This window comes from Protopterus annectens, chromosome 4.part0, assembly GCF_019279795.1.
Source record: "Protopterus annectens isolate FY-2018-M chromosome 4.part0, PAN1.0, whole genome shotgun sequence".
Taxonomy (NCBI): domain Eukaryota; kingdom Metazoa; phylum Chordata; order Ceratodontiformes; family Protopteridae; genus Protopterus; species Protopterus annectens.
The window spans coordinates 1,098,139,549-1,098,165,490 of record NC_056733.1 but is presented as its reverse complement, the minus strand read 5'-3'; the positions used below and the strand labels follow the sequence as shown (position 1 = coordinate 1,098,165,490).

General features: G+C 40.9%; 1 protein-coding gene across 1 annotated transcript in view; it reads right to left on the bottom strand.

The window, feature by feature from the left end:
• Positions 1-5,399: 5,399 nt before the first annotated feature.
• Positions 5,400-25,942, bottom strand: part of LOC122800418 (protocadherin gamma-C5-like) — a 35,792-nt gene continuing 15,249 nt past the window's right edge. The window contains exon 2 of the mRNA XM_044069865.1: positions 5,400-5,543. Coding sequence (XP_043925800.1) covers positions 5,400-5,543 — 144 coding nt within the window. The remainder of the gene's footprint in view (positions 5,544-25,942) is intronic.

Here is a 25,942-nt window from a genome sequence, read left to right as displayed (position 1 = left end):
ACGGGGGGGGGGGCTTTGCTCCATAAACCCTTACTTTTATATACTAACTGCACAGCTGAAAATTTATAGAAAAGAAGAAGATACCTAGTGAACATAAAAAAATGGCTCACACAGCTGTGATCTGACATTAGACCTGATAAATCTAAAATCATTATGGGAGTTGTGATTTCAAGTAGTTATGATCAAGAAAATAGTATTCCTAGATATACAATGTTTCAAGTGGTAGATCTCCCACCAATCATATGGGTCTATATTAGAACATTGAATATTTAACAGTTCGAATCACTAAAGGTCGACCTTTAGTGATCGAACTGTTAAAACATCGAATGTTCAAAAAAAAAAAAAAAAAACTAAATGGTGTAGGCAGGGGGGCAAGCTCCCCTGCACCCCCACGCTACTTAAATATACCAACTCCAAGACCACACTACTTTGAAGTAAGTGGAAATCTCCCTTTATGGAGATTTCTGTTTACTTGTTTGATGTTTTGCAGTTTCGCTGTTCTCATGTCGACAATGTCAGCTTTTGAGAATTTAATATAGACCCTAATCATATATATTTATATATTAGCCTGTTTTCCTTATTAATTTTTTTCTTACTTTTTACTCTAGCCAAAAGAAGTTAGCTTCAAATGGATCTGCTGTCATTCTGATTTAATTTGCAATTTCTCCTAGTTAGTAAGAATGGTTCCCAAATTATCACCCAGAATATAGAGAGGGCTGCAGTTTCTCTCCCTAAAAAAACAGGTGCCATTAGAAATTAATTCAGTGACCAAGTAAAAATAATTGTGGGCTTTGAAAATTACAGTCTTCATTGTAGAGTTAGGATCATAATATGTTTTGTAAAGGATAAATACTTTTGAATACTTGTGATTAGAGATAGAAACTAGAAACTAAATTGAAGTTAAATGCTATATTAATGTCTTTGTGGCACTCCATTTAGTCATTGTTGACTTTGTTTTCTGCTCTAATTCAAAATGCCTTGATGGGAACAGACATAATACCTTTAGGTTTTCCAGTCAGATAATTTTTCCTCATAATTACTATTAAGTCGTGTTTCAAAAACGGTGTAACAAGCGATAAATTCCTGGAAAATATGGGAATTATTTAGTTCTTAAGTCAGACTGTTTCCCTCACTGTTATCAGGCTTCTTCACTCTTAAGCCTACAAAGTAAAACAGCTGTGCAGTTCTTAAAGCCCCAATAGGCTTATAGCCCCATGGAGGTAAAGTGATTTCATTCACACCCAGCATAGTGTATGCTGAAGAAACTGAATGGGGTAGGAATGGCCCTATAACGAATAAACAGCTACGTGCTTTTTTCACTTATGGCAATATAAACTTCATTTTTGTAGGGAAGAAAATACTCTCTGGGAAGAGGCAATGTTGTGTGTTGGACATGGCTGTCCATAAGTACTTTACGTGAAAGATGACGTTTCACAGCTTTATGCCAAACTTTGTTGCTAAATATGGATGTGAGTGAGAGGAATGAAAGTGGAACGTTTGCTTCTGTCTACAAAGAGAACACTTGATGAGTAACAGTGGAGCTCAACAGAAGAGGTAGTATCAGAGAGTAACAATTTCTGAAGTACACATGGAAGTTAGTCTTTGGTATGTGTGCATGTGTGTGTGTGAAGGATTCTGGATTTTGATACAGGGAAAAGGGTGTGTGGTGTGCTTGCATGCAACAAAACATTTCTTGTTGTGATACTATAAGCAAATGATGAAAATGCAACTGAGAAAAATGTTATAAATGGGCAGATATACAATACCTACATACCATGATTCACATTTCAGAGACCTGCTAGTTATAGAGGAAAGTGAATAGCTGAATCAATTTCTCTGTCTTTCAGTTTTAGACATTGCCAGGATAATCCTATGGGCTAGGCTTGTAAAGGCTCCAGGGCCATTGGCCTGCTACACACCTATGAACCCACATTTACTTATTTGGTGGTGACTGTGCAGTAACAGAAATGTCATGACACAAAAGGAATATAGCTAAATACAGACATAAGGGAAAATTATATTTGGGGTTGCATATCTGCAAATGAATGTTGTTGTGAACTTAATCATTTAAGCTGCAGTATGTATGCGCAATATGTTTAGCAGCAACATAATGAAATTAACATTTTCAAAATTAACTGAGTTTACAAAAATACTAGAAATAGCATAAAGCATTGAAATCAATACAAAACACCTCTTTAACACCAGTAGTGAAATATTACTTCACAGTATCATCTTTAAAAAGTCAACAGAACAATTTTCTCTCTGGTGAGAAGTTGCAAAGTATGCCTAACTGATGGGTATAATTGGAGAAGACATTAATTCAGCATATTGTAACTACTTCCAAGCAAAGACATAGAAAACGTGGGCAACTCCCAATTAAGTGCCTCCTCATTTTATAATCTGTAGTAAAATTAGTGGCACTGATATTCAAAAAAATAGCAGGAAATAAGTTTAAGACCATTGTTTAAAAATAATGTTAAAGTGAATGTAACAAACCTAAATGCAAACATTTAAAAGGATAATTAATGTACCCTCCATGGTATACTGATATAGTGATGTAACAAGTGTTAGTATTAGTATAAAGTACTTTCTTTGTAAATGTTTTACTTGCATATAGCATTTGTTGTGTGCATCAGTTTGTTTGTTAATCTGATTTAATAACCAGGATGATCTAACAAGAGAAAGATCACATTTTCAGATGAAGCCTGGGGATAAAAGCTGCAACTATTTAAAGTTTACAATAACTGAGACCCGCCCTCCCCTAATACATTGAAAAAAGAACAAATAAAAGATGTTTTAATGTTCCTTAGTTTATAAAATTGACTTGCTAGACCCATTTATGGAACAGGTTGTATTTTAAGGTGTCAATCCTTCTTTTTCTACAATAGTTGCACTGAAAGTGAACAGAAGATAACGTTTGTATTTAAATTTCTTACCCGATTGGTTGAATCAGTAGGATAATTGGTATTTGAAGAAACATCATCGTCTTTGGTGGCAGGTTTGATATAAAGAAAATCTCCCCTGTCTAACACTGGAGGTAAACATGATCTTGTTTGTTCAGGCTGAGAGATTATTCCACTGGGATGCACCTCCACATACTTCAGAGGGCCATCAGAATTCAACTGTATCCTTAGACTTCCGGCATGGTAATCATATGCGTACTTAGGACCCAAACTTTTCTCTCTGTAACAACAACAAAAAGCGGTAGAAGAGAACAGGTCGTCTTTCCTTTTCCTAAGGCAGCTAACAGCAAGAGCTGCAAACGTTAGAAATGAAATAAATGAAACAACCACCAGCGATATTATTAAATAGAACGTTAAATCTGAAGTACCAGAAGAGAGAGTAGGAATATCCTTATAGCTTGAAAATCCCTCCGATTTGTTATCTTCCAAAAATAAGAGAATAGTAACAGAAGTAGAAAGAGGTGGTTTCCCATCGTCTTTCACCTCAACTACAATTGTTTTTGTTGACTCTCCTGAATCCTGTAGGACCTTAGCTGTGCGGATTTCTCCTGTATAGGGTGCTATAAGAAACTCATCAACATCTTGAGATGGTTGAAGCTTGTAGGAGAGCCATGCGTTATAACCGCTGTCTTCATCAATCCCTACTATCTTGGTCACTAAGTAACCCACTTGTGCAGAACGAGGAATTGTTTGCTGGATTGTACTGCCCTGTACCGCTTTGGGATAAACAATTTGTGGAGCATTGTCATTTTGGTCAATGATGAATACGTGAACCGTCACATTTGTTCTCAGTGGAGGACTACCCATGTCCTCAGCCTGGATTTGTAGTTTAAAATAGTGGACTTCCTCATAATTAAAGGAACGAGCACTATAGAGAGAGCCATTTTCAGGGTTGATGTAAAAATATGAGGAAACGTGCACATCTTGATTTTTCTGGTCTTCAATTGAATAAGAAAGCTTTGAGTTTTTACCATCGTCAGGGTCGGAAGCAATCAAGGAACAAAGAAATAATCCTGGATGATTGTTTTCCTGCACTTGGGTGGTATATGATGCTTGTGAGAAATGAGGTGAATTGTCATTCACGTCAGAAATATTAATGGAAATTATTCGTTGGGCGGATAATGGAGGAGATCCCAAATCAGCAGCCTTTATTATGATATTATAATAAGGTGTGATCTCACGATCCAGTACATCTTTAGTTATCAGTGAATAGTGATCCTCAAGGGATGGCACAAGCTTGAAGGGAATGTCAGGCGGTATCTGAATATGGACGCGCCCATTTTCTCCATAATCCTTATCCTTAACACTGATTAAAGCAACGACAGTACCTAGGAGGGCATCTTCTTGTATCGGGTTGGTCAAAGAGTTTAAGATGACTTCAGGGGCGTTGTCGTTTATGTCAATGAGTTCTATATGGACCGTACAATATTCTTCCGCAGCTGGTGTGCCCCGATCCCTTGCTGTCACTTGAATGGTATACTGTCTGGTATCTTCAAAATCCAAAACATCAGTTGTCCTGATCTCTCCTGTGTGGGGGTCTATACTAAAGACTTGATTAGCGTTGCTAGAAATGTGACCCCTTCTAAATGAATACTCTATTTCCCCATTAACACCTTCATCTGGATCTGTGGCTTTCAGCTGAATCACAGCAGTTCCTATTGGAGAGTTTTCTTTAAGTCTCACATTATAAGACGATTGATTAAACGTAGGAGCATTATCGTTAAAATCAAATACTACAACTGTAATATTTACTGTACCTGATAACGCAGGATTTCCACCATCTACAGCTGTTAAGATTAAATGATGCACCGACTGCTGTTCCCTGTCCATAGCTTTCTGCAACACGATCTCCGGTACTTTAATACCATCATCAGAGGTTTTCACTCTCAGAACAAAATATTCACTTGGTGTAAGCCAATAGTTTGATAAAGAATTCACCCCGATGTCGGGGTCTTGTGCTGCATCTAATTTAAAACGTGTGCCGACCATGGTTGCTCCCTCCATGATTTCCAGTGTGAGGTGTTCAGCGGGGAATCGAGGCGGATTGTCATTTATATCTAGTATCTCCACTTTCACACTATGTACTTCCAATGGGTTTTCTAGTATCATCTGTAGATTTAGAAAGCAAGAACTCTCTCTACATAGCTCTTCTCTGTCTATTTTATCTGCAACAACTAGAATCGCATCCTTGGAATTTATGCTGAAATGTTGCTTGTTGGATTTAGAAATGACCCTTATATTCCGTCCAGAAATAGTCTGTAATTGTAATCCCAGATCCTTAGCTACATTGCCGACTACAGAGCCGCGACTTAATTCCTCGGAAATTATATAGTGCATTTGTCCACAAACTATGTCCAAAATGCAGATAAAGAAAAAGAACACTGCGTGTTTTGGAATAAATAGTGGTACCCCATTGTACTCCATGGCGCAGCCTTGTTAGATTATGGAGTCCTTCCTCAGTCCTGTCCGGTTACCTGTTTTGTCACACTTTCCTTGTAAAACTTTAACAAAAGAAGATCGTCCGTAAACGTGATTTGGACAGGCACTGACGTAAGCCTCTTCAGGAAGCTCTATTTTTTCCTGTGGAAAGGAGACCAGATCTCAGGACAGATTTTAGCGTTTTATTGGCCGATGGCGCCACACAGCTTCAGCCAATGAAACTGTCACAGTCTTTGGTGAGGCGATGGATGTTGTAGAAGTGATGGACAGGAAATTTCGCAGTCTACATAGCAAAAGCGCGTTTTATTGACTCGGATTAATGGTAGGTTCCTTTAATTTTGTAGGTGCTTTAAACGCAATATATGTAAACTAACATGTTACCCTAAAAATGTGGCTGCATCAGAGGGCTCATATTTGAAAAGTAAGGCTTGCTTTCTCGTCATAGTTGTGACATGGTATAAACCATTATGAACATCATAGCTAATACTGTTTTAGAGCACTTACTGGCACAAAAGCTGGAAGCTTTTTGCAGTTGTCGATTTTATATTTTATTATCCATGTTGCGCACATAAAAGTCTATTTGACCGAAGCAAAATTAGGCCGCTTTTCTTTACAGTTGCTAATACCTTAGGTCAAATTTAATAAAACTGTTTTAAAAAGTAGGAATTGAATAACGTATGCAAAGTTGCTTAGGCTATATGATATATAGCAATATATGTTAAGTAAAATGTTTATGTCAATTATAGTGTGATTGCCTATGTCACAAGTGATTATTGGATAAAGATATTTGAAAAAAAAGCATTATGCAGAAATTTCCAGTATTTTAACGTGCTGGAATTGGACAGACTATATCTGTAGTTTTCAGTCTCGGTGTTGAGCTGATACGTATCCAAGCAGTACTAGTCATATATCTCACGTCCCTTACACTTTTTTAAGTGAAAGACATTGCAGTCCCTAGGGTTAACACACTCCAGGTAGGGCGTTCATAGTCCTACCGCACCTGCGTAAGGCGCTCTATTATTTTAATACGGCAAAATGTTTCCATCTCTAAAACTTGGGGCTACACATCCTGTATCTGAAGTGTTTAAGTAGTGGATTGTGCTCCCCAGAAAAAAATAGGTCAGGATTCCTACTGATGTATTTACTTCAAATCATGGGAACTGTACATAGTACAGTCATATTACATCACCCCTGCATACTGTACAGCTTTATCTTACTACAGATATCATACTCTCTGCAACTGTTACATCAACTGTTTGGAAGGCCTATCATTTTGAAATACAGTGTCATCATGTCACTAAGAGACTGTATTACATGTTGATGAATGAAGGAAAAGACACAGTTACCCATCTTACATACATACGTACAAATATTTCAAGCGGAGACATTTCTAGGCTGCCAATACACTAAAACAGTTGTTTCCACAATAAGGGTCCAGGCTGTTCTTAGAAATATCTAAGCTTCTGTTTGCTTTAATGTAATTTAGCAGTCTATTCCATGCATCAGCTGCTCTCTCAGAGAACCAATTAGTAAACTTCTCATTCTTATAGGATGTTTTCCATGTTGTTTGATGAGTCTCTTCTACTTTTTGAAAACGCCAAACATTCCCAGAGATTCTTATCTCTGAATGGCATGTATACTTAAATAAGGCGTCCTCTTAGATATCTACATAAGGCACTGTACAAGTTCACATATTTTAGTCTTTCACAGTAGCTTAAATTTTCACATCCATGGATGCACTTGCTATATTTCCACTCTACTCTTTCCAGTTTACTCATGCTTTACTTATAAGGTTTCTATATTGTTATTCCCTACTCAAGTTTGGGTCTGATGTAACTAGAAAATAATGATTTCTTCATTTTTGATTTCCTAGACTTTATAAACTTTTTTTTATACAACCTATAGTTTTATAACTATCATCAATCAGTTGGTTGATATGATAAAATAACTCAAAGCTGGATATACCCAGGATTTTAAATGAATCTAGTTTCAGTCACTGTGCTGTATTAAATATCCACCTTTCAGTTTATGTGTCACAAATCTGATACGCTTAGTTGTTGATGTATTTGCCAGCATATTCATGTAAATAAATAAATAATAGGATTCTCCTCTGCCCAGATGATCAATTTAGTCAAGGTCTTATACTGTATCTTCCCATCATGCATCTCAGCTCTCCTTGTTTTTTGCAGAATGTTCAGATTTTTGCCCTATATTTTTGATCTATTCCTCATAAAATATGTGGATTTCTGGCAAATCACTGAAGATTAAAGTAATTAAATAATGTTAGATATTTGAGTTTGAGACTTTATATCTTTCAAAAAATGCATGCTGATGTAAATCCTACTTGCCTAGTAACTTTTTAAGTTTATAACAGCAATATTTAAAATTTGTCTATGTTTTGAGCCCTTGCCTTCCCATTACTTTTGGCACTGTGCAGATTTCTTGCATTAAGAAGTTGAGAGGCATGCTTCCCATACAAACAGCAGGTAACCTGTCTTTTATCATTTCTTCCTCCTAGTCTGTGACCTATCCGAGGCACTCATGTGTAGTTGCGGACTAACAGTTCACAATTTCCCTTGACTGTTCCAAATTTCTACTACTTTTTTTCCATGATAACGTATTCCTAACATCAAGACTGACACATGTGCCTTCATTCCATCTGCCATGGCACAATCACCCTTCTCCATCCTTTACTTACAAACATATACCACTGTTATATTTTGCTGTTTCCTTATGGACTCATGTCATGCCACTTCTTCCCTGCAAATGATTTACTGTAGAAATGTTTAGCTCTTTCTCTTCTTTTGTATCCAGTTTCCTTAATTCCTTTTATCAAGCCAGGTCCTCTTTACTCTTAATATTTTTGCTGTGTGATTGTTCCCCCTCATACCTGTCAACCTGCAGGTCTATGCTCAGAGTTGCCAACTCATTTAAGTTCTACCATTTGTGCAGCACCTCCATGATCTTGTGAGGCTCTCCTGTCTCCAGAAGTTCTTAACCTAATCTACCTCCTTTTACAATTCCCTCCCCTAGGATGGGCAAGTAGGTTGTAGATGCTCCTCTCTGGCCTTCAGCTCCAGGGCTCACTAACAGAATCTTTATCATCTGCGAAGCAGTCAGGGTTGTATTCCTGAGTCCCACAAAGTCAGTATGCTTTTCTGTCTTATCTTTTTCACTTACCTTAACTTCCCTTTCTCTCTGAGGGAAATAAAACTATATGCACAGTATTTCATTCTGGTCCAACATATATATATATATATTCAGTTTTTCATAGTCTGTAGTGGACCTGATAATTCCAACTATTTGGCATTTCAGCTTGATGGTGTTCATCCCACATGGAGTAACATCTTTTACACTGCAGTAAACCTTTACCATTCTTCTGCTCCATCTGCTATTCTCTTCAGACACCCTTTTAAATATAGAGTTCTTACAGACAACTGATAGCACTTTGGACAACATCTAAAATGGATTGCACTCTTACAGGCTGTCTATGTAAAAAATAGGTCTACCATTCATAGTAAGTTTTTGAGTAGAATTCTGTTGAGCATGGATAGTGAGATTGACTGCTCAATCTGAGAAACCTGAGAACTTGGCTATTACTAGAACTGAAGTAGCTAGCAATGGAAGTACTTCTAAAACATGGAAAACTAGGTTATGTTTAAATGATGTAAATCATGTTTTAATTAATTGATTCATTCATTCATTTTCTGAAGTTGCATAACCTGATGAGGGTCAAAGTGGTAAACCGACTGAGCAGAATAGACCTAAGTTATCTAACCCCAGCTAAAGTCTCTACCACGCTCTGTGGCATTTCCAAGCAAACTGAGAGAATAATTCCTTTAATGGGTCCTGGGTCTGCCTGGAACATCCATCGAGTGGACTGCACCTGATACCTTACATGGCTGATGCCTATGGACCATCCTCAGAAGACACCCAAACAATCCTCACTGGCTCCTCTCACCTGAAAGGAGCAGTGCCTGCAATCTAAGATACTCCTGGACTGCAGAGCTTTTCAATCTGTCATGAAGACTTAGCCCACATATACTGTGAAAAAAATCTTATTTCTGCGTCTTGTAACTGTTACCTCATCCTTTCATTTATTACCCAAAGCTAATGACCATTGATGGGGATGAAGGCATACACTGAACAATAAATAGAGACCTTTGCCTGATGACAGGTTTTCACTGGTCTAATGCCTCAAGTATTGCTGCTTCATTCCCCCATCAATCCCTTCTGTCTTCACAAGCAAATAAGACCCCAAGATAGATACACTTTTCCATCTCAGACATCTATTCCCCCTTAACTGCAGTTGGAAATCCACTCCTTTCCAAGACAGAATCATAACCTCTTACTTGGAGGTGCTGATATTCTTTCCTGCATATTCACAGTCAACTGCAGATTTTCCAATGGAGGTTGAAGTTCACCATGTATACACACACACACACACACACACACGCACACACACACACACACACACACACACACACACACACGCACACACACATGCTTATAAACAATTTAGGCTAAGACGACATCATCATCTTCATGCAAGAAAAAAGCCACTCATATTCCCAAACTAGATTTTTGCAAACCTTAGTTGCTTCCTGATATCATGTGCATGGAAAACAAACATAAACAGGAGGAGAGACAAGACACATCCTTGGTAGAGTCCTGTGTCCACCATGGATATGTTTGACTTGGCATACAGAATACACATGAGTCTAACTCCTCAAATATAGAGACAAAATGGCACTCAGCAGTGTCTTTGGTACACTGTTTTGTTGTAGCACTGCCCATAAGACAATGTTGGATACATGGTCATATATTTTCTCCAAGTTCACAAAGAACATATAGGCAGTGCTGACAACCTCACAGGTTCTATACAATTTCTGTGAAAGAACAAAGTTGAGCCACTACTGAATATTTAGTGAAGTCTCTTTTACAGTACTTTCATATGTGTTCTGGTAAAGAATAAGCATTGTGAGACCACTGTATAAAAAAAAAAAAAAACTTTCTAATCACTTTTTTAGAACAGTTATCCCAGTTTGTCAGTCAGCAGCTAAGGTCATAGACTTCCAACCCATAATTATCCAACAATATGCAGCACCTTCAGCATTTATGGATGCATTTCAGCCACTCCTGCAGTCTTAGTGCAACAGAATGTTTAATCAATGCAGTGACTTCTGAAATTAATCCAGTTCCACTGTATGCTTCTGGCAGTGCCTCTTCAGGGGAAGGCATCTCCAACAGATTCAGGAGCTCCTCATAATGTTGTTTCCACCTGCTGACAATGTCCTCAGCCAACTTAGCATTTTTTCACCTTTGCTGAAAACAGCCTTTGAGATATTTTATCTCTCCCACCTGAGTCACTGAATATTCTCATACAACTGCTTTCATATAATCTGAAAGCAGCTGTCTTGACAAAGTCCTACCCATTCACTGGTCTTCACTTTGGAGTCTGCCAAATGTTGTTTTCTATGTTTGTCTGTACCTATCAGTGATATCTGGAGGGGTCCCTATCAGATAATCAAAAATTCACTTACCCAAAACCCACTTAATCGAGACAAAAACACAGAATGTTCAATTAAGCAAATGTTCACACCAGATTTCTACACAGGGAATGGAGGCAGTTGGCCAACATGGGAAAATTAACCATTTTCCCCACTATAATGCAATCTCATAGTTGCTATATTTAGTTAGGGGGTGTGGGGGGACAGCCTTCCACCTGGGTGGGTTTGAAATACTGAGGTGTGTTTCTTGGTTCAATGTTGGCCAACTGCCTCCATTCACTGTGTAGAAATCTGGTGATGTGAATCTTTGCTTATTTGAACGTTTGGTGTTTTCGTATCCATTAAGTGAGTTTTGGGTAAGTAAAATTTTGATTATCTGAAGTAGACCCATCTGGTGACCCCATGTTAGGAATACAAGGAAGGCCTCTTTCTTTAAACTGATAGCTTCTACAACTTTTGGTGTCTACCAATATGGTCCTAGGACTATGGCACCACTAACAGTTAAATTTTGGCCACAGGTCATAGCCACTACCTCAAAACTGAGGTTTTGAACAAGGTCCTTGCCAATGTCATATCTCCAACCTCTGTAGGGACACAGAAAAAGATGTCCTGGAGATGGTTGTTTAAAATCATCATACACAGGAGCACATATAGGATTTTTCTGGACACCATCAATATATGTAGGGGTTTTCTGGGTCTGTCCAGCTTCCACCCCAGCTGTTTTGCACAACTCACCACTGAAATGGTAGTGGCTGGTAGCTGAACATCTCCCTTGGCCTGAGGGTCCAGAACATATAACCTCTAGTCTGACGGCATGGCTTCAGAGACAGTCATAGATCTTTGGCCCAAGCACTTGTTGTATATCACTCACTATGTACAGAAATTGTGCTTGTCATGGGCAACCTTTGACCACCACAGAAGTCTAAAAACAATTCACATCAGTAGGTTGATTTGTGATTTTTCAAACTGCCCATATGTACACATGTATTTGTGTGAGTGATTGTGAGTGAGCATTCTGCAGTAAACTGGTACCCTGTCCAGACTAAGTTTCAAATTCCTGCACCCACAGGCTGCCAGGACAGGCTCCAGTTATTGAGAAATGGATGGATGGATAAATATATAAATGATGGGTGGGTGGTTTCCCTTACAAGTATCTTCATCATTTCCCACATGAGTGTTAAGGGTCTTAGCAGTGGTACAGCATATGTGGCTATTACACCATCAAAGACTGTATCCATGGTCTCTAAGAACATTGAATACTCTAATGAGGTAAGAGGTGAATATGCTCAAAGAACAAGCAAAGTTTTCTTTTGTACAACTCACAGTAGCATTGAGAAGAGAGTTTACTTTTCTACAAGTCATGATTGCATTGAGATGACCCTCTCATTTACTGGTTCAGATTCCAAATGGTCAACATCCCACCCAGCTAGGAGCTTGACAGCATCCCCACAACTATTTGTGGACTGTCCTGGTAGGATACAGACCATTTATTGCATGAGAACTCTGTTCTCAGAACTAATGCCATGTGCAGAGAAATGACCAACTAAATCTAGCTAGTACTTTTCAATGTTCCAGAAGAGCTCCAGCTCCTTCCCCAGCAGAGCGATGACAGTCTTTATCCTGATATTCACTTTCCACTGCTAGGCTCTAGTCCATTTTAATCCATACCAATTCTGCTCGCCACTTGGTTGACATCACAACTAACCACAGTCCACTATTCACCTTGCAAAAGTTGCCATTTCTTTCCTGTACAGCTGTGAATGAGAACCATGTCTGACGTCTCTGCAGTATTTATATACCATAACTTCTTCTGATGACTTGCTACAATGGTGTATTTTAGTGGTATCACCAGTTACTGCCTTAGTTTTTGTAAAAATTAGCTTTTTGTGTTCTTTCAGAATCTTTTGAACTGTGAAAGGCTTGAGATTTACCCCCTTATTTTAGTCACTTCTAGTGAGTGAATCTGTAAAGCTGCCTCTAAGTCCTTCACTTCTTTCTTGGAACAGTGAATAGAAATACTATTTGGAAGCTCTATTTTTTCTCTTGTCCATTTCTGCCCACCTCCCTCTCCATTTTAGTTTCAGCCAGAGTCCCTTCCTTTATCTTTTTTGAATCTCTCTTCATGACTGAATTGGCTATATTTTCCTCTTTTTAGTGCATCTGAGTTTTTGATTGCGTTCCCTGCTTCTTCTGTTGTAATTTTCACTGTTGTTTGACTTCTTTTCTATGCACCAATTTATTTTGTGACCATGTGTTTCTAGATGTCACTGACTTGCAGATCTCAGGAGCTTGCTTCCATAACACCAGGTCCAAGATAAACAAGTTCTATTGCCAGCTGTATAATGCCCACCTGCTGTAAATCAGCAAGAGTTATCGTGACCTTTTATGTGGTTGGAGCTAAAGTGCTCCAGATGAATTTAATGTGATATAGTTCTTGATTAACACTTCTGTTTTTTTTTGCCATCACGTTGATGCTTTCTATTCTAATGATGGGCTCTCTCTATATTTCTTCCTTATGGTCTACAGTGCCATTTTCAGCAGCCAGTATGAAACACGACATGCATTTTTCTTTGTTTACTAAACTGTTGTGCTCCTTTGATCTTGTATCTTTTAAAGTAAATGATTTGTATACATGCAAATACATACACTTAACAAGACCGCATGTATATATTTTCAAGACAGTGCAGCTAATACCGCGCACAGAATTCTTCCCTTATATGGATGGCTATAACACCTGCTGTGGTCAGCCTGCTTGTCCTATCAGGTCTATAATCAGCATGCTTACATCATAGTCACGAGTCTATGCGCACAACATTTATGTGACTGTCCCATCATCAGAAACATTATTTGCCTGTCAAAGCCATAAGTTCAGATGGGTTTTTGTTGCTTGTGGTCATGTTGCTCACTAAATTTCAATTTTTGACTGCCACATTTTGTCTCATCTTGTTTTACAAAATGACTTTGGCTTTTCTATTTACACTGTTTTCTCCCTGATTTGATTGTTATTACTGCCATTTGTATTACTGACTATGCAATTACTTTTTTTGGGGGTGGGCATGGTGCATTTCTGTGTGACACCACCCTACATCAAACATTTGGGAATGAAACATTTAAACTCATCGTACAGAATCATAGTTCTCCTTATTGTTAATGCAGACCATTATAGTGATATAAATATACATCTTCCCAACCAGAAAGAGCCCTGGCATACACTAAAACCAAATCTGAGTACTTCTGCAGTTCTTGGATCACGTATTGAAATGCACGTCAACAACCTCTTGCATCTTTTATGCCATGGACCTCTAGATTCATAGGTTCATAGTTTCATGGGTAATTAGTATGCATTAAGTCCAGGGACTGTTAAGCCTAGCCTGAATTCCCAGTTGCCCTCAAGTACAAGGTCACACAGTAGACAAATAAGGGCTGAGGAACTCAAACCCTGTACCACAGGAACTACAGCTGTACCAGATGCCAAACATCTAGAACCTTCAGGAATATTATAATTTGTGCTGTTAGTCTAGGGTGCCTCTCCAGTTTTGCAGAATAACTGTGTATTACACTGATCCCATCCACAGCCAGGCCATCTGTCCCAACATAGACAGTTACAACCAGCTTCCAATATCATGTGTAACTGCTTACATGATTCTGATGATTCTTTCAGTAACTATTTGAAATGTGAGGACCCACTAGAGCAAGTCCTGAACACCAGAGACTGAATGACTGAAAGAATGGACTTACATATATTAAGTCTGAGATGCCATTTCTCAGAATATTACCCTTTCTTCACAGTAATGCATTCTCGGAGTACAGCAATTTTTGAGATTTGCTCTTTTACAGGTATTTGGTCTTTTTTTTTTTGCTTTTTGGCACTTACCATTTCAAGTGCAAAGATTTCAATAGGAAAAGTACAGTTGTGTACACTTACCATAAATGTAGATGTTCGAGTGTATTCACTGTTGCAGTCATTACATTTGGGTTATCTGCTTGCAGGTTGCCCTCAGTCGGCCTGAATAACAAAGTCTTGGGTCTTGCGTTGGTTGCTGTCTCCTCTTCCATGACGTCAGGTCATCGGGGGTATAAAACATGCAGCCGACACCATTTTAATCAGTTTTTCTTGTCCCAGATGTCAGGTGCCCCCCAAATGGGGAGCAAAAATATATAAATAAACAGTAAATATATATAAATGTACCTTAGAAACATCAAATTTACCTTCAACTAAAAGCAAATACACCACAAAGGCTTTTGAGTATAGTGAAGGAAAGAAAAGGTATAGAATGGGGGATGGCGGGTGGGTAACCTGGACTGCAACAGCGAATACACTCGAACATCTACATTTATGGTAAGTGTACACAACTGTACTATGTTCTTTGTGTTTCACTGTTGCAGTCATTACATTTGGGTAGAATCCCAAAGCTATGGATGGGAGGATGGAGCTAAACAGCATTAGGAGCAGCTATAATGCCCTGCAAGACTGCAGTGGTAAAGCCTGCCCTGGATTTAGAGAAGAGAGATAAATGGTAATGCTTTGTGAATGTATGAACAGAGCTCCAAATAGCAGCTTCTAGAATGTCTTTGGTAGGGACCCCTCCGAGAAAAGCTGGTGAAGTAGAGGCAGCCCTGGTGAAATGGGACCTGATCCCCTTTGGCACATGTTTACCATGGTGCAAATAGCAGAAACGAATGCAGTGGCTTATCCATTTAGAAATAGTCTGCTTTGATATAGCCTTCCCCTCTGATCCTGCAGCAAATGCTACCAGTAGTTGCTCAGACTTTCTTAGAGATTTTGTCCTGTTCAAGTAGAATCTTAGTTGTTTGTGTACATCCAATGAATGCAGAATCCACTCCCCCTTGTTCTACAGATTTGGGAAAAAAGTTGGCAGGTGAATGGCTTGGTTAAGAGCCACACTGGATACCACCTTAGGCATAAAGGAAGGATTGGTCCTGAGGGCCACCCTGTCCAGGAAAAATATAATGAAAGGCTCCACTGCCATGAGAGCCTGTAGTTCTGAAACCCTTCTAGCTGAAGTGACTGCCAAAAGAAAATCTGTCTTCCAAGAAAGAAATTTTATATCTGCAGTAGCTGCTGGTTCAAAAGGAGGTAGGGTGAGTTTTTCCAGCACAAAATTGAGATCCCATGCAGGAGTCAGTGCTCTCCTGGGAGGCCTTAATTTTTTGGCCCCTCTGAGGTACTGCTTTAGCAGGGATGAGAAAAAAGAGGAGGCTCTGTGTTGAAATGAGCCGAGATGGCAGAGGCATATATTTTTATTGAAGAAAAAGATGGGCCCTTGTGAAGCATCTCAGTTAAGTATTTCAAAATCTGAGGAATATCGGGCTTTGCTGTGTCTAATCCTTGTGCTTGGTTCCAAGCACAGAATCTCTTCCATTTGTCAGTATAAGATTTTCTAGTACTAGGCCTTCTGGCTTCCAAAATGACATCCATCACAGGTTTACTGAAAGATGTGGTTGTGTAGTTGATTAGCCATGCTGCAAGATTTAGAGTTTGGAGCTGTGTGTGCAGAATTTGATAGTTCTGTTGAGACAGTAGGTGATGTGTCTGAGGCAAGTACCATGGAGGAAGGTGTGACATATTCCTTAGAAGCAGATACCAGTGTTGGCGAGGCCAGTCCCGCAATTAAAATCATTTTTGGTTTTTCCTGTCTGAATTTTAGTAAGACCTTGGAGAGTAGAGACAGAGGGGGAAGGCATAGACTGATAGGTTTTTCCAGCTGAAGGATAGAGCATCCACTTTCCATGATTTTTTGTGATGCGTTCTCGTACAGAATTTGTCCAACTGATAGCTTTGGGGAGAGGCAAATAGATCTATGTCTGGACTTCCCCATTTCTGTGTTAACATGTTGAAGATTTGTGGATCCAGTTTCCATTCATGCGGGTCCATAACATTTCTGCTTAGATTGTCTGCCAGAGTATTTTGCTTTCTTGGCAGGAACTGAGCTTGAAGATGTATTTGGTAAGTCATGGATGTGTTCCACATGGCCATGGCTAGTCTGCAGAAGGGGTAGGAATGGGTATCCCCCTACTTGTTTATGTGCCATACATTTGCTTGGAAGCAAAGCTCTCTTCACCCAAGACTGGAATAGACAGTCAAGAGGAGAAGGTAAACACTTGCACCACACCACACTCAGCACATAGTCCCTCAAAACCTACACCACCAAAACACACACATAGAAACACAAAACACACACCTACATTCACGGAGGCTCTCAGTAAAAACCTGCCCAAGCAACAGGGACCTCCAAAGCAGAAACACAAGCAACTTCCACCCCCCCAACACAACCCAAATGACACATAGCCCACAAACTCAGTGTGCCACTCAACCACAGCCCATAAGGCATAACAACGTACCCAACACTCTAGTCATAGGTGACTCTATAGCCAGGCACACTGATGTTCCACTCACCAGGCTAAACAAGGAGAAAGTTACTGTCAGCTGCCTGTCAGGTGCCAGGATCCGCCACATAACACATGCACTCAGGTCACTCCACAACAAGTACAAATATGACTCTGTCATTGTTCATGTTGGTGTGAATGACCAGAGACATACCTCCTTGGACTACATGAAAAGGGACATGGAGGAGCTGTACGATCTTGTGGCCCAGGCAGGTATGACCCTAGCCCTGAGTAGCATCCTGCCATCACCCAGAATGATACCACAGTACAAGGACAAAATGATTGACTTCAACAATTGGCTAAGCTTCTGGTGTCATTCTAAGGGGATCCAGTATCTGTCTGCCTGGGATGACATGATCGACAAGCCACCATGCTTTGCCAGAGATGGCCTGCACCTGTCGCCCCTGGGATTCTGGATACTGGCTAAGGCTCTAGCCACCCCTATAGTGCTTTTTTAGGCAAGGTTCAAATGACAAATTCACCACCCTAACAGGTACAGGCAAAAAGAATCTGAGGGTATTGCTACTCAATGCTAGAAGTCTAAACCTCAAAATGCACTCTCTCGAGGCACTCCTTAAAATGGAGAACATCGACATCTGTGCAGTGACAGAGACCTGGTTCAAGGCTCCAGAGAGTACCCCTGCATTACCAGGCTATAATTCATACCACACCTTTCGGCCACCTAACCTGGACTGAAACACTAAAGGCGGAGGCGTGTCCATATTCATTAAGGATATCCACACCTCCAGGCTAGTTGCTCAGCATAATGCATCCGAGATTATCCAAGTGCAACTAACTCTGGGCAAGACCGCAATCCAAATTGTAGCTCGCTACAGATCCCCCACCATGCCCCAGGATTTCCACTCCTCATTTCTTAATACACTGGAAAATATTAGGGTACAACCTAACACCCTAATAATGGGTGATTTCAACTACCCTACCATTAACTGGGAAAATTACTCATGTACCAACTCTTGTGCTCAACGTTTTCTGGAATTCATAAATTCCAATGCCATGGATCAACTTATCCACACCCCCACCAGGGGCAGCAATATCCTAGACCTGGTTATTACCAACATGGGCAACTGGTGCTCCACACCAGAGGTCAGTTCCACGTTGGTCAGATCTGACCATAAGCTAATCACCCTAGACATCCACATCCTTCCCCCACCCCCCATTAGGGAAACCACAGTAAAAAATTTCTCCAAAGCCAACTTCAGGACACCCATGCTGATGAACAATAGAGATATGATTGCTGAATCCTACACAAATGCACTTTATAAGCACTTACATGAGTGCATGGATCGTGCAATCCCTAACAGAACCAAGATGCTATCCTCCAAAAATAGGAAGCCAATCTGGTGGTCCCCTGCCATAAACCAACTCTACAACAGAAGAAAGAAACTGTTGCAAAAAAGAGTAAAATCCCATGATTGGAGAAACTCCCTGGTCAGCTTCAGTAAGCTGAGATCCCTCATAAAATCCTCCAAAGCTAGTTATGAAAACAAAATCGCCACTGACTCTAAAGACAACTACAAAGCATTCTATAGCTATGTCAAGAATCTCAATGGCAACACTCAGATCTGCTCTGAGTTACAGCACAATGGCACTAAATATACAGAACCAACGGATATTGCCAACATCCTGGCAGATAGGTTCAGTGCTAACTTTACCCCTCTGTCATCCCCTAAAGGGCCCATCTCTATACCAGAAGAACGCAAAGTTCTTGTAATCACAGCTGCACAGGTAAAAAACACACTATCCAAAGCCAAGAACACAGCATCCATGGGACCTGACGACATCCCAGGCTGTGTTCTACATGAACTATAGAAAGAACTGGCACCCCACCTAAGTACCATGTTCAATCATAGCCTCACCTCAGGCTATGTGCCCACTGAATGGCGCACAGCGACAGTTATCCCACTCCACAAAGGGGGAGCCACCACAGACCCTGGAAACTATCGCCCAATTAGCCTAATGAGCCTGGTCTGCAAGACTATAGGTTCATAGGTTCATACTAGGCTATCTGCCCTGGGGCAATTATAAGCCTAGCCTGATTCTGTATGGCTTACACCACCCCTTGATTTGAGTATACTGTGCCCTTTTTAAGGTTTAGTTTACTGTGCCTCTGTCTAATAGTGACACGGGAGTAATCCCTGGGACAAACCTACGATCCCCCATCCACCTATCGAGATTCTTCTTGAAGAGATTCAGTGAGGTGCTCTGCCTCACATGAACTGGAATTCTATTCCAGAGCGAAGGGAGCCTCTGGGTTATGAACCTGTCCCTCCAGCAAGTTCTATTTATTTCTGTGCTGAGGTTCAAGTCCCTCGAGCGTGTGGCTCTAAGGGATTTAGATTTACTGAGGTGGAGCATGTCCATTAATTCTGGATTTGACATAGCTTTGTATATCAGGCATAGATCGCCTCAAAGTAGGCGGTATGCAACTGAGTAGAGCTGGAGTTTTTTTAACCGAGCAGCATATGGCATCTGTTTGAGACCCTTGATCCTCTTGGTGAGATACTTTTGGGGTCTCTCTAATTGCTGCAGGTGTCGGGTAAGGTACATCCCAAAAGGGGCATTGTATTCTATGATGGGCCTGATGAGGGATGAATAAAGGGGCAAGATTACCTCTCTTGATCTAGAAGTGAAACCCTTCGTGATGAGATGGGCTATGTAGAAGGTCTTTCTAACCACTTTGGCAATGTGGTTTTCAAAGGAGAGATTGCTATCAACTTGGGTCCCCAGGTCCCTAATAACTTTCTCTGTACTTAATGGGTTTCCACCTATGTGGTAATTTGTGGGCACATTGTTTTTGCCAAAGGGTATGACTACACATTTTTTGGCATTTAGCTTTAAACCATGGAGCTGGCACCAGTTATCTGTCTCTGTGAGACCTTTTTGAAGGATGTTTGTGTCAGCTGGAGAGTCGATTATGGTGCCCAGTTTGCAGTCATCTGCAAACTTGGTGAGCCATAGTACTTCCACGTTTGCCTGTACCTTGGAAAAGTATATACCGAACAAGAGTGGTCCCAGGACAGAACCCTGTGGGATGCCACTTGTGACCGGTTTCGAGTCTGACATGGCTCCAGCAACTCTCACTCTGTGGGTTCTGTCTTTGTGCCAGTTTGTGACCCATCTTGTGACATAGGGGTTTATATTTAAGCTGGATAGCTTATCTATGATGCCCGAGTGGGGTATTGTGTCAAATGCCTTTGCAAGGTCCAGATAGGCTGTGTGGACTACCTTCCCTTCATCTATGGCTTTGGCGACTGTTTTGAAGAAGTCAACCAGGTTCAAAAGGCAGGATCTTCCCTTGACAAAGCCGAACTGGGTAGGATCTAGTGTCTGTAGGTCCCCAATGTCTTTGTTTATGAGCTCCATGATGATCCTCTCCATAGCCTTGCAGACTAAGCTAGTCAGGCTTATGGGGCAATAGTTTCCAGGGTCCGTAGAGGCTCCACCTTTGTGGAGTGGGACCACTGTTGCTGTACGCCATTCTGTGGGCACATATCTTGTTGTGAGGCTGAGATTGTATAGCTGTTTTATTTGACGGATTAGTTCCTCCTGGAGTTCATGTAGGACGCAACCTGGGACGCCATCTGGTCCCATGGAAGCAGTGTTTTTTGCTTTGGAGAGGGCAGCCTTCACCTGAGCATCAGAGATGTTTGGGAGGCAGCCCTCTGCCGGGATAGATACTTGCTCTTTTGGGGAGGAGGGGGTGGAGAAGTTTGCACTGAATCTGTCTGCCAGGATATTGGCGATGTCTGTGGGTTCAGTGTATTTTTTGTCATTTAGAATCAACTCAGAACAAGTCTGGGAGTTGCATCCCAGGTTCTTAACATAACTGAAAAAAGCCTTATGATTGTCTTTGGTGTCCTGTGCAATTTTTCTCTCAAAGCTGGCCTTGGAGGATTTTATGAGGGATCGTAATTTTTTGCTAGTACTGATCAGAGATGCCTTCCCTATTAGGGATTTTGCTCTATCATGTAGTAGCTTCCTCCTTCTGTTGTACAGTTTATTTATGGCAGGGGTCCACCAGACTGGATGCCTGCTTTTGGATGATTGGGTCTTGGTTTTGTTTGGGATAGCATGATCCATGCATTCCTGTAGATGTCCGTAGAATGTGTTTATATAGGATTCTGCAGTTTGGGCCGTAGTTTCCACTGGCCCTGGGGCCTTGAAGGATTCCACTTCAGTTTTGAGAAGTGAGAAGTTCACTTTTGAGAAGTTTTTCACTGTGGTTTTCTGGGCTGGGGTGGGATCGGGATGTGGACATCCAGTGAAATTAATTTATGGTCTGATCTTACCAATGAGGGATATACTTCTGGTGTGGAGCATAGAGTCCCCATGTTGGTAATGATCAGGTCTAGTATGTTGTCCCCTCTTGTGGGAGTGGTGACTAGTTGTTCCATAGCATTTGAGTTTATAATTTCCAGGAACCTTTGGGCTAAGGTGCTGGGGCTTGAGTAGTGCTCCCAGTCAATGTTTGGGTAGTTGAAGTCACCCAATATAATGGTGTTTGGAGAGATCTTCATGTTCTCCAATGTTTTCAGGAAAGCTGAGTGGGATTCCTGACTTTGAGAGGGTGGTCTGTAGGATGCTATAAACTGAAAAGCAGTCTTGCCCACTGTTAGTTGCACATGGATGGTCTCCGATACTTTCTGCAATGCTGCTAACCTGGCGGTGTGGATATCCTTGATAAATATGGAAACTCCCCCTCCTTTTGTGGTTCAGTCCAGGTTTTGGGGCCGAAAAGCATGATATGAGGTATAGCCTGGTAGTGCTGGGGTGCTCTCTGGAGCCTTGAACCAGGTTTCTGTCACTGCACAGATATCGATGTTCTCCATACTGAGGAGAGCTTCGAGTGCGTGCATCTTGAGGTTAAGACTTCTGGCGTTAAGCAGCATTACCCTTAGTTTCTTGTTCCTTGTGCTGTCTATGGGGTGGGTTTGACTTTTGAGCCTTGCCTAAAAAAGGCACTATGGGGGTGGCAAGAGCCTTTGCCAATATCCAAAAGCCCAGTGGTGACAGGTGCAAGCCGTCCCTAGTGAAGCAAAGTGGCTTGTCAAGCATGTCATCCCAGGCTGACAGACACTGGGTCCCCTTTGAATGACACCAAAATTTTAGCCAATTGTTAAAATCGATCATTTTGTCTTTGTACTGTGACATCATTTTAGGTGAGGGTAAGATGCTGCTCAAGGTCAGGGTCATACCAGCCTGGGCTACATGATCAGAGAACTCCTCTATGTCTCTTTTCATGTAGTCCAGGGAGGTACATCTCAGGTCATTCACACCAGCATGTACAATGACTGAGTCATATTTGTATTTGCTTTGGAGTGACCTGAGTGCTTGCATTATGTGGCGGATCCTAGCACCCGACAGGCAGCTCACCGTGACCTTCTCTTTATTCAGCCTGGTGAGCGGGATGTCAGTGTGTCTGACAATAGAGTCACCTATTACAAGAGTATCAGGTGTGTTATTCAGCCTTAAGGGCTGTGGCTGCTTGGCACACTGACTTTGTGGGCTATGTGTTGTGCGTGTTTTGTTTTGAGGTAGCATTTGCTTGGATGTCTGCTTTGGAGGTCTCTGTTGCTTAGGTAGATTTTTATTTAGAGCCTCCGAGTATGTTTTTGTGTATTTATGTGTTTGGTTCGCTGATGTGGTGGGACTATGTGATACTGGAATTGCGTTGTGTGAGGTTACCTTCTCCTCCTGACTGGTTACACCAGTTTTGAGATGAGAGAACTCAGACTCCAGTTTGGCTAAATAGTTGTATCTCTCACATATATTTGAACCTGTTTGGAGGAGGAGAGGGTTGTCCATGTACATGAGACAGTTGTAACATTGCCTCAAAATTCCCAGATTCACCAGCTGGACTGGAGAGGAAACCATTGACTGACCTTTGGACATGCTAGAGTAATATAGGGAAACTGAATTTAAGACGGACCAGTAGAAGACAGGGTAATCGTAGAGAGTATAAGAGTAAGTAGTGCTTATGGTTTAATAGTGCTAACTTGTAGGATTACTTAATTAATTAGACCAGTGAAGGGCCTTAGAATGAGAATATGGTGTTTAAATTGAGAGATAGAGCAGTTCTAAGGGAAAAAGTGAAGAGCAGACTTTGTGGAGCCAGGAATAGTTTAAACCCAATTAGGCGGCACTGCCCGTTGTTGCGCTATGCACAAAAATGCGCAAAACCGTGCAAAAGAGGGTTTTAAGAGAGGAAGATGAAGGAGTTAGGAATTGACCCAAAATGGCCAATAAAACTACAGTTTCAAGTCAGTAACCACTCCCACAGGGGCAGGCAGGCTGCTCAATGTTTTTCACTGCTACTGATCAACAGAGAGACTTCCCTTTAGCCCAAGCAAAAAATGGCCTCCAAGAAACTTACAAACAGTTCAAGAACAGCAAGCCTGTAACTGAACTTTTTTAAATCTCAGAAAAGTGGGAAAGAAGCAAGATTTTTTTTTTTTTTTTTTTCAGAGATAGCAGAGGTTCACAAGTATCAACAAGTTATAACAATGCAGTAAATGACCCCACACAAGAGTGCTAGGCCAAAGACAGATAAAATGCAAGTTTTGAGAAAAAAAAACGATTTTAAAAATAAGTGCAAACAGGAAATTCAGTAAATAGCTCTAGGTTGTGCTCTAAATACAGTTAATAATGCAGAAATCAAGTTTAACAAGCCAGAAAATGCTCAAAATAGGCAGCTATGCAGAAAAACTTAGCAAATAAACAGAGGAAAAATACTTAAAATCTCAAAAGTGGCTCCTTTCTTCTCTCAGCGTTTTCTCCTCTTGGTGGGTGCTTCACCAACAGCCAACAAGCCTGAAAAGACGCCAAAACCACGAGGCAACCAGATTTTAAGAGAGGAAGATGAAGGAGTTAGGAATTGACCCAAAATGGCCAATAAAACTACAGTTTCAAGTCAGTAACCACTCCCACAGGGGCAGGCAGGCTGCTCAATGTTTTTCACTGCCACTGATCAACAGAGAGACTTCCCTTTAGCCCAAGCAAAAAATGGCCTCCAAGAAACTTACAAACAGTTCAAGAACAGCAAGCCTGTAACTGAACTTTTTTAAATCTCAGAAAAGTGGGAAAAAGCAAGATTTTTTTGTTTTTTCAGAGATAGCAGAGGTTCACAAGTATCAACAAGTTATAACAGTGCAGTAAATGACCCCACACAAGAGTGCTAGGCCAAAGACAGATAAAATGCAAGTTTTGAGAAAAAAACGATTTTAAAAATAAGTGCAAACAGGAAATTCAGTAAACAGCTCTAGGTTGTGCTCTAAATACAGTTAGTAATGCAAAAATCAAGTTTAACAAGCCAGAAAATGCTCAAAATAGGCGGCTATGCAGAAAAACCTAGCAAATAAACAGAGGAAAAATACTTAAAACTATGGAGCGTATCATCATGGAACTTATAAACAATGACACTGGTAATCTCCAAACTCAGGACCCCACCCAGTTTGGGTTTGTAAAAGGCAGATCATGTCTCCTAAACCTGATAGACTTCTTTGAAGCAGTCACCAAAGCTGTAGATGAGGGTAAGGTGGTTCACACAGCCTATCTAGATCTCGCCAAGGCTTTTGACGCCATCCCCCACTCTGGAATTATAGATAAACTCACTAAACTAGGTATAAATCCCTATGTCACAAGATGGGTTGCCAACTGGCTCACTGACAGAACCCACACTGTGAAAGTAGCAGACTCCAAATCCAGCTTCAGACCAGTGACAAGTGGAGTACCACAGGGTTCAGTCCTGGGTCCTCTCCTGTTTGGTATCTACTTCTCTGAAGTACAGGCCAACACAGAAGGTCTTTGGCTAATGAAGTTCGCAGATGGCTGCAAACTAGGAGCCATAATCAAAACTCCAAAAGATGTGGACATCCTACAAAATGGCCTTGCTGAGACAGATGCCTGGTGTCAAAGCCATGGCCTCAAGCTCAATGCCAAAAAGTGCATTGTCATTCCTTTTGGTAAAAAATCAGTACCCATGAACTACCACCATAGGCGGTAGTCTACTTAACACCGAAAGTGTGATAAGAGACCTTGGGACACAGGTGGACAGTAGTCTCTCCTTTGATAATCACATTGCCACAGTAGTCAGGAAATCCTTCTATGTGGCACACCTCATCACAAAAGGTTTCACATCCAGGAAAAGAGAGGTCATTGTTCCCCTCTACTCATCACTCATTAGACTCATAGAGTACAATGCCCCTTTTGGTATGTACCTCACAAGACATCTACAACAACTGGAAAGGCCACAGAAATACCTCACAAAGAGGATTACTGGTCTCAAAGAGATGCCCTATGCAGACAGTCTCAAAAAACTGCAGCTTTACTCCATTGCATATCACCTACTCAGAGGCGATCTCTGCCTAACACACAAAGCTATGTCAAACCCAGAGCTTTTAGACATGCTCCACTTAAAGAAATCCCAATCCCTATGAGCTACATGCTCTAGGGGCCTAAACCTCATCACCACAATAAACAGAACAAGCTGGAGGGATAGATTCCTGTCCCAGAGACTTCCCATACTCTGGAACAAACTACCTATCTATATCAGAGAAAGCTCCTCATTAGCACTGTTCAAGAAAAATCTTGATGATTAGATGG